The sequence below is a fragment of the Chrysemys picta genome, chromosome 1 (assembly GCF_011386835.1).
Source record: "Chrysemys picta bellii isolate R12L10 chromosome 1, ASM1138683v2, whole genome shotgun sequence".
Lineage (NCBI taxonomy): Eukaryota > Metazoa > Chordata > Testudines > Emydidae > Chrysemys > Chrysemys picta.
The window spans coordinates 135,801,984-135,811,977 of record NC_088791.1 but is presented as its reverse complement, the minus strand read 5'-3'; the positions used below and the strand labels follow the sequence as shown (position 1 = coordinate 135,811,977).

The 9,994-nt window shown below is 47.0% G+C and overlaps 1 protein-coding gene across 5 annotated transcripts in view; it reads left to right on the top strand.

Annotated features, from left to right (window-relative positions):
• The first annotated feature begins 2,660 nt into the window (after positions 1-2,660).
• Positions 2,661-9,994, top strand: part of TSPAN9 (tetraspanin 9) — a 277,123-nt gene continuing 269,789 nt past the window's right edge. For 3 of the 5 annotated variants that reach the window (XM_065584179.1, XM_024109994.3, XM_065584167.1), the window contains exon 1: positions 2,661-4,365. In XM_065584179.1, coding sequence (XP_065440251.1) covers positions 4,002-4,365 — 364 coding nt within the window. In that variant the 5' untranslated portion in view covers positions 2,661-4,001. The remainder of the gene's footprint in view (positions 4,366-9,994) is intronic. The other 2 variants (XM_024109993.3, XM_065584192.1) reach the window with 1 other exon arrangement.

Sequence of the window (9,994 nt, the reverse complement as noted above, 5' to 3'; positions counted from 1 at the left end):
CCGACTCCATGGAGAACTCTCTATTGGGCCTCAGGCATCCAAGAGAGGTAGCTGTCTCCCTGCTACAAAGAAGCAAGGAGATATAGTTAGAGGCTCCCCTCTGTCTTAGAATAAAAAAATATTACAGGGTCTGTTAGTAGGAATAGCAAGACAGACTGGAAGTGACAGCAGCCAACAGGATAGCAAGGAGTTTGCCATGTGATATGGCCGTGTAAAGGCCAGTGCAGTGGAGAGCCATATCCATCAGGCCTGCTGATTTCATGGACCAGGCAGGCAATTGCCACTCTAATTCAGCACTGGGGAGCCTGCACCCTGAATGGTGGGTTCAGTTCTGGGCTCCTCAGGACCAGGGAGCTAATTGGGGGCTGGAGGGATACTTTTGTGAGGAGAGATTACAAGACTGCCCAGCTGAGCTAAGCAATAACTGAGGGGGGTTCCCTGTCTCCAATACCCAGAGTGTGTAAACACCCAGGAGTCAGAGGGGTTATTAAATAGGGTAGCCTGAGGGCAGATGGGGTGGGATTAGTGTAAACACCCAGGAGCCAGAGGGGTTATTAAACCATAGGACTGGAAGGGACCGCGAGAGGTCATCTAGTCCAGTCCCCTGCACTCATGGCAGGAATAAGTATTATCTAGACCAGTGGTCTCCAAAGTGGGGTGTGTGCACCCTAGGGGATGCGCAAGAGGATCATTTGGGGTGCGCGGTAGGAGGAGCGCTTTTTTTTTTTTTCCGACATGGCAGGGGGTGCGTGCTCAAAATTTTTTTTACTGGTAGGGGTGCGCGATCAAAAAAGTTTGGAGACCACTGATCTAGACTATCCCTGACAGGTGTTTGTCTAACCTGCTCTTAAAAATCTCCAATGATGGAGATTCCACAACCTCCCTAGGTAATTTATTCCAGTGCTTAACCACTCTGACAGTTAGGAAGTTTTCCCTAATGTCCAACCTAAACCTCCCTTGCTGCAATTTAAGCCCATTTGCTTCTTGTCCTATCCTCAGAGGTTAATGAGGACAATTTTTCTCCCTCCTCCTTGTAACAACCGTTTATGTATTTGAAAACTGTTTTCAGGTCCCCTTTCAGTCTTCTCTTTTCCAGACTAAACAAACCCAATTTTTTCAGTCTTCCCTCATAGGTCGTGATTTCTAGACCTTTAATCATTTTTGTTGCTCTTCTCTGGACCTTCTCCAATATGTCCACATCTTTCCTGAAATGTGGCACCCAGAACTGGACACAATATTCCAGTTGAGGCCTAATCAGCGCAGAGTAGAGCAGAATTACTTCTTGTGTCTTGCTTACAACACTCCTGCTAATACATTCAAGAATGATGTTTGCTTTTTTTTGCAACAGTGTTACAGTGTTGACTCAGATTTAGCTTGTGGTCCACTATGACCCCCAGATCCTTTTCTACAGTACTCCTTCCTAGGCAGTCATTTCCCATTTTGTATGCGTGTAACTGATTGTTCCTTCCTAAGTGCAGTACTTTCCATTTGTCCTTATTGAATTTCATCCTGTTTACTTCAGACCATTTTTCCACTTTGTCCAGATCATTTTGAATTTTAATCCTATCCTCCAAAGCACTTGCAACCCCACCCAGCTTGGTGTCATCCACAAACTTTGTAAGTGCACTCTCTATGCCATTATCTAAATAATTGATAAAGATATTGAACAGAACTGGACTCAGAACTGATCCCTGCGGGACCCCACTCGTTATGCCCTTCCAGCCTGACTGTGAACCACTGATAACTACTCTCTGGGAATGGTTTTCCAACTACTTCTGCACCCACCTTATAGTAGCTCCAACTAGGTTCCCCAGTTTGTTTATGAGAAGGTCATGTGAAACAGTATCAAAAGCTTTACTAAAGTCAAGATATACCATGTCTACCGCTTCCCTCCATCTACAAGGCTTGTGTTACCCTGTCAAAGAAAGCTATCAGGTTGGTTTGTCATGATTTGTTCTTGACAAATCCATCTGTTACTTAACACCTTATTTATTATCTTCTAGATGTTTGCAAATTGACTGCTTCATTATTTGTGCTATTATCTTTCCTGGTACAGAAGTTAAGCTGACTGTTCTGTAATTCCCCGGGTTGTCCTTATTTACCTTTTTATAGCTTGGCACTATATTTGCCCTTTTCCAGTCTTCTGGAATCTCTCCTGTCTTCCATGACTTTTCAAAGATAATCACTAATGGCTCAGATATCTCCGCAGTTAGCCCCTTGAGTATTCTAGGATACATTTCATCAGGCCCTGGTGACTTGAAGACATCTAACTTGTCTAAGTGATTTTTAACTTGTTCTTTCCCTATTTTAGCTTCTGATCCTACCTCATTTTCACTGACATTCACTATGTTAAAAGAAGAACAGGGGACTTGTGGCACCTTAGAGACTAACAAATTTATTAGAGCATAAGCTTTCGTGGACTACAGCCCACTTCTTCGGATGCATACCGTAGTCTGTAGTCCACGAAAGCTTATGCTCTAATAAATTTGTTAGTCTCTAAGGTGCCACAAGTCCTCCTGTTCTTCTTTTTGCGGATACAGACTAACACGGCTGCTACTCTGAAACCATTCACTATGTTAGATGTCCAATCACCACCAACCTTCTTGGTGAAAACCGAAACAAAGAAGTCATTAAGCACCTCTGCCATTTCCACATTTTCTGTTATTGTTTTTCTTCCCTCATTGAATAATGGGCCTACCCTGTCCTTGGTCTTTCTCTTGCTTCTAATGTATTTGTAGAATGTTTTCTTGTTCCCCTTTATGTCTCTAGCTAGTTTGATCTCATTTTTGTGCCTTGGCCTTTCTAATTTTGTCCCTACGTACTTGTGTTATTTCTTTATATTAATCCTTTGTAATTTGACCTAGTTTCCAGTTTTTGTAGGACTCTTTTTGGATTTTTATATCATTGAAAATCTCCTGGTTAAGCCATACTTCCTATCTTTTCTACGCAATGGGATAGTTTGCTCTTGTGCCCTTAATAATATCTCTTTGAAAAACTGCCAACTGTCTTCAATTGTTTTTTCCCTTAGACTGCTTCCCATGGGATCTTACCTACCAACTCCATGAGTTTGCTAAAGTCTGCCTTCTTGACATCCATTGTCTTTATTTTGCTCTTCTTCCTCCTACCATTCCTTAGAATCATGAACTCTATCATTTCATGCTCACTTTCACCCAAGCTGCATTCCACTTTCAAATTCTCAACCAGTTCCTCCCTATTTGTCAAAATCAAATCTCTCCCCTAGTAGTTTTCGCCACCTTCTGAAATAAAAAATGGTCTCCAATACATTCCAAGAACTTTTTGGATAATTTGTGCCCTGCTGTGTTATTTTCCCAATAGATGTCTGAGTAGCTGAAGTCCCCCATCACCAAGTCCTGTGCTTTGGATGATTTTGTTAGTTGTTTAAAAAAAGCCTCATCCACCTCTTCTTCCTGGTTAGGTGGTCTGTAGTATGACATCACCCTTGTTTTTTATGACTTTTATCCTTACCGAGAGGCTTTCAACAAGTGTGTCTCCTATTTCTCTCTCAACCTCAGTACAAGTGTATACATTTTTAATATATAAAGCAACACCTCCTCCATCTTTTCCCCACAGGTCCTTCCTGAGCAAGCTGTACCCTTCTACACCAACATTCCAATCATGCATATTATCCCACCAGGTCTCTGGGATGTAAGAAATAGGGCAGCCTGCGGGTTGATAGGGTGGGATTGCTGTGAAGGAGGCCCCAGTTGGCAGCTGTGGTGAAACCTTTCCCCAGCGAGCGAGCTCTGGGGGGAGATGGCCAGCCCAAAGCCCTGCAGCAGGGGCAAGGGAAGGAAGTGGCTGAGGGGCCTTGGCAGGCTCCAGTCCCTTTCTGGAGATTAAGGGGGCCCAGGGTGAGGCGCCGATCCTGGGACAGGCGACATGGTCGGAGCCGGCTGCCCGCGCCGTGCCTGGCTCCAGACTCAGGCCGGCCCCTAGCGCCAGGCAGCAGCGAGCCCGGCCCCTCGGGGTTAATCGCTCACATGCTCAGGGCCCCTCTGCGGGGCCGGCGCTTGCAGCTCCCTGCCCGTCTGCACCCGCGGGGAACGCCCTGCCCCGGCCCGCCGAGATCGCCCCGCTCCCCGTGGGAGCAAAGATCCCCCAGCCCGCCCCCGGGAGGGGCACGGGACACGCTGCTCGCCACCCCCCGGGGCAGAGCGCGGCTTCCCTCTGCGCGGGGCCGCAGCCGGCGCCTCCTCCCGAGCAGCAGCGCCCCCCAGCTCCTCCCCGCTCCGCAGCCCCGGCCCCTCCCCCTGTTTCCGCTGGCAGCAGCCAGAGCCCAGAGCCGCGTCCCGCGGTGCGATCCCAGCTCCCCCAGGACCCGGCCCAGCTTCCCCCCGGGACCCGGTGAGTCCAACGCCGGCGCTGCAGGGTGGGGAGCGCCTGGGAAAGTTGTGGGCACTTTCTGGCCTGAGAAGTTGGGGAGTGGAAAGCAAGGGGGAGACCCAGAGAGGATGGGGGGGAGGTTGTTCAGTGGGCGAGTTGGAGCAGGGTTAAGCAAGGGGGTGCAGGGCAGAAGCGGATGTAGTGGATAGGGTGGTGCAAGGGGGATACAAGGGACGTGGATGGCAGGGAAGGTGCTGGGAGATCCCGGGAGAGCGGGGTGCAATAGAGGAGAACCTAGGGGTGTTGTGAAGGGGGATAAGAGCTGCATTGCGGGGTGAGGTGGGTAGGGGCTTCTGGCCCCTCTATACCATGTGGACAAAACAGCCTCTTATTTTTTCCATCCTGGTGTGTGTCTGATTCCCCCAGAGAAAGAAAAGTTAGTGGCAAAAAGAGAAGGGACCAGCCCAACAATGGCTGTGTGTGCTGGGGCCCCTGTGGGCCAGGGGCTGAAGTGCTTGGGCTGTTCTATAAACTCTCATGATGATAATTTTATGCATTTTTAATTCCCCTTGCCCTGAAAATAAGCATGTTTGAAGCGAAACCCCTTTCTACTTATGCACTCAGCCTCTGTGCGAGGGGGTCTGCTCTCTCTCCCCACAATGCTCCTGTATTACTGCAGCACAAGGAGAGATGAGGAACTTCTGTGATGCTCAAGCCCAGAGCGCTGGGGTGGATGCGGAAAGCCGAGGAGCTCCTGTAGTACAGGTTAGATTCAGGGGGGTGGCACACAGTGAGTTAGAATCAGGGGTTCCCCTATCATGCAGTAGCTCTTGTGGGAAATAGCATGTAGCTGGAGAGAGAATACTGCAGAAGAGGGCTGGCCTGACCATCATAGTAACTGTTCTTGGCTTTCTTCTGGGTTTATTTAATGTTTGCTCCCATTTTCCCCTCACACTCAGAGGAAATGTTAAGAAACATTTCTTGTTGAATTTGGGGAAACTTGCAGTTAACTCAGCTCCTGCTGGGGCATGGGAGCTGTTGGAAGGCAGTCAGCTCCTAAGGGAGTCGGATGTATTGGGGATGTGCATAGAAAATGGGGTACAGTGGGATAAGGATGGCATGTGCGGGGGGGAGGTATATTTGTGGGCTACAATTGCAGTTGGGTTACTTAGCCCCTTTTATTAATGCTGTTGTGTATAGTCATAAGAAGGTATTTCTATGAAGCACAGGACTTGGAGTCAGAACCTCCAAGTTCTCTCCCTAACTTTGCCCTGGACTTCCTGTGTGACTTTAGGTCAATCACTTATGGCTTGATTTGGAAAGATACTGAGTGCTCACAGCTGCCACCTACATCCGAAGAAGTGGGCTGTAGTCCACGAAAGCTTATGCTCTAATAAATTTGTTAGTCTCTAAGGTGCCACAAGTACTCCTGTTCTTCTTTTTGCGGATACAGACTAACACGGCTGCTACTCTGAAACCTACTTCAACAAGGAATATGGATGCAGAGCAACTGTGAAAAATCATGCCACTAGCTCCCTCTCTGCCTCTGCCTACACCTAATCCTTACCTTCACAATTACTGTTGGTAAAGCCTTGATGGAAGGTTTTATGTCAGGGTGGGCAAACTTTTTGGCCTGAGGGCCACATCGGGTTTCCAAAATTGTATGGAGGGCCAGTTAGGGGAGGCTGTGCCTCCTCAAACAGCCAGGCATGGCCCGTCCCCAGCCCCCTATCCGCGCCCCCCCCTCCAGAACTCCTGCTCCATCCAACCCCCCGTTTCCTGTCCCCTGATGGCCCCCTGGGACCTCTGCCCCATCCACCCCCCCCGTGCTCCCTGTCCCCTGACCACCTCCGCAACCCCTGCCCCAGATTACCCCCTGCTGCCCCAGACTACCCCCTGCTGCCCCATCCAACACCCCCCAGCTGTCCCCCCAAGACTCCTGTCCCCATTCAACCCCCCTGTTCCTGCCCTCTGACCGCCCTGACCCCTATCCACACCCCTGCCCCCTGACCACTACACCAAACTCACCTGCCCTCTATCCAACCCCCCCCTTCCTCCTTACCGTGCTGCCTGGAGCACTGCTGGCTGACGGTGCTACAGCTGTGCCGCCCAGAGCACCAGGACAGGCAGCTGTGCCGCCCGGCTGGAGCCAGCCATGCCACTGTGCAGCACAGAGCACCGGGTCAGGCTGTGGCTCTGCAGCTGAGCTGCCTGGCAGGAGTTTGCAGCCCCGCCACCCAGAGCATTGCGCTGGTGGCACAGTGAGCTGAGGCTGTGGGGGAAGGGGAACAGCAGGGGAGGGGCCGGGGGGCTAGCCTCCCGGGCCAGGAGCTCAGGGGCCGGGCCGGATGTGGCCTGTGGGCCGTAGTTTGCCCACCTCAGTTTTATGTAAATGCAAGCTGTTGTTGTTTTTGTATGTTTAGTTGCTATATTGAACTTTTTGAGGCCCTTCTCTGCAATGATATTGGGTAATTATTGCCAAAGAGGAGGATACAAACAAGCTCTTTAGGTATGGATCACAAGGACAAATTTACAATTCTCAGGACTTTTAAAATAAATTAAAGTGATGCATGTCAACTTAAAAAATAATGTTTTAAACAGACATTTCATTACCTGTGCTGCTAATAGCACTACAGATTATTAAAAGAGAAAGAATTTTAAAAATTTAATGTACTTGTCATGGCTTTATGCTTCTTGTTTCCTTTTTGCATATTTCTTAGCTTCAATATTGCAAATTAATTGTCATGTTAGCTTCTGCTTATAGATGCTTTCACTTTTGCAGTCTCAGTGCTGCAGTGTTTGGGTTGCAACAGTATAGGCAGAGTTTGTGGCGTGGGACTAGGGTATTCACAGCAAATTCAACCCTTGCTGTAGATTGGTGTTCCAGTAGCCACGCTTCATTTTAAGCAAACTATTTCTGGCCCTTATGGTTGCAAAGAAAACCTTATAAACATGAACAGAACGTAAGCAGCACCACAGCATCTGCCTGATTCAGAGAACTTGAAACAATAGCTCAGAAGTGTTAAATGTCCCATTCATCTTAGTGAGGTGTTAATTCTGAAACCTACAGTCAACATCAACATATCAATATTAACTTAATTCACTGTTGATTATTGTAGCAGAAATACCCAGCGAGTGTGTTTATCCCACAATTTCCTACACTGTCCCCTTTGGTGCCAGAAGTAAAGTTATCTCTGCCTAGTTTCCAAATCCTTCAGTCTCCCCATGACAACTGTGATGCAGTTATGCATTATCAATTTAAAAAAATAAATCGGCAGCACATTGGAAAAAGGAAGTGGGGGAACAGCATATCTTGTAAGGAATTATTTTGGGGAAGTTCTGTGGCCTGTGTTACACAGGAGGTCAGACTACCTGATCACATTAGTCCCTTTTGGCCTAGGAATCTGTGAATCTATGAAAACAGCACTGAAACTGCTGCACTGATTGTATGATTCAATTTCATATTTAATTCACTAAAAACCTCCATTTAAAAATTTATGTGACGCTGCAGCAGAGTTTCCACCGGAGCACCACAGAATCTAGGGTCAAATATCAGGGGGTAGCCGTGTTAGTCTGTATCTACAAAAACAACAAGGAGTCTGGTGTCAGTATATAATGCCTGCATCTGTAACTTTCACTCTATGCATCCGAAGAAGTGAGGTTTTTACTCACGAAAGCTTATGCCCAAATAAATCTGTTAGTCTTTAAGGTGCCACCAGACTCCTTGTTGTTTTTGTAGAATCTAGGGTCCTGGCCTTAGAGTATAGCTCCTGGGCCTTGCTATGGAGTCCCGGAGGCCTGGACTGCAAGGGATTGCTTGTATAAAAACAATTGTAGAAACCTTTCTGTCTCACTTGGGTCTTACAAAATCTCATATTTGTCTGGTTTCACAGTTGGGCTAGTTTAAGTTAAGTGTCCCATTAATTTTCTGTATTGCAAGAAAGTCCTCAGATTTATTGTTCTGTGAAAAGAATAGAGGTACTTGTCAGATCAACCAAACCCAAGTGTGGGGTGGGTGATACTGGTTTTGAGTGTTATAACTAAGACACAAGGGCTGGTACTTCAGTTTATTGATATGGTGCTAATATTGTTAATAAGAGGATTTCACAAAAATGTCTCCACTTAACTTGTGATAAATCCTGAGTTAGCAGAGTGCATATGCTGGCGGAGAGAGGTGAGAGACTGAGGAATCTATTCATTGGTTTTTGCATTTGAACAAACTGACTTCTTTTAGCCAGATCCAATGTAGGAAGCAGCAACACGGGGCAAGGAAACTTAGCTTAAGTGCCTTTTCTGGAGGTGTTTATATTCTGTTCCTCAACACTTCAGTACAGAGCATATAGACAGTACAATATGGTGTTTAGTTCTTGAAGTGGGTGGTGGTAGAGGTGAACACCTTGGTGCTGGGGGGAATTTCTGCTGTGAATTTTTCTTTAATACATGTCATTATGAGCAACCTAGTCCATTCTGAAGATGAAAGTTTACCTCTTCAAACAGTTTTTTTGAGCCTTCAGAATAAGTAATCTCAGGAAGGGCTGGTTGATGCAGTCATCCTTCTGGATGCTGCTAAGAGAAGGGGGAATTGTCCCATCCTTCCTTCAGCACATCCCAGCTTTCTCCCTAGAACCCACTGTGAGGAGTGTTCCAACTTCAGTTTTATAAGAACTAAAGTGGGCAGTTGGAAGAAATACAGACTTGTTACTTTGTTTTGAGATGTTTCTCTTCTAACACTACTGGATGAAAAAGTACAGGTATGCATTCTTGGTGCAGGAAAGGGCAGTCAACTCCTCACTCTCATTTGCACTCCCCAGCAGACTGTGTGCTGAAACCTTCTGTCCAAGTCCCTCTCTAGTTCTCCCACTGGATTTTCCTGTTCTCTCAGAATAAAATCTTCATGCTACTTTATAATCCGATCAGTGTTCCTTAGTGGAGGACTGTCATACCAGGAGAAACTTTAAAACTGCACTTGGTCATCTTGCTGTACTTCTGAGACACATTTTCTGCAGCATGTGCGCAATAAGGCAGGGCACTCTGGTCTCCGTTGAACAGAGGGTTAATTCTAGCTCATCAACTCCTTCTCCTGGCACAGGTGTTTATGGGAAGGTCATAGAGCAGGGGTAGTCAATTGTTTTTTTGTCAAGGTCCAAATTTCTTGGTCAAGGTTTAGCCAAGGTCCAGATGTCAGGAAAATAACAAAAAAAATAAGTAAATAAAAAGATTTTGGGGGCCGTTCAAAAGTGTTTGGCGGTCCAGATTTGGTCTGCAGTCCGCCTATTGATTACTCCTGTCATAGAGTGTCTGTCTGGGTGCTACTTTGGAAGATTTGGCTCTACATCTGGTAGGAATTGGTCTGAAAGCAACCCCAAGTTTAGAGAATACTTATGTGACCATGGTTCCAGGTGAGCCACACTGAGGGTTACTCAGGGCAAACTGCAAAGAATGGGGCAGACAATCCCCAAAGCTGGTGGATATTCCAATACTTAGATTTACCAAGCCAGCGCAAAACAGCTTCTACACTACCTTACTGGTTGCACAGAAACCAAAACGCAGTTCCCTTATAGCAAGCCAGCCTTGGGCTTCCTTCCAGACACCCAAGTCAAATATGATTACTGAAAATCTTATTAATCACATAAGAAAGTTCTACCAATCC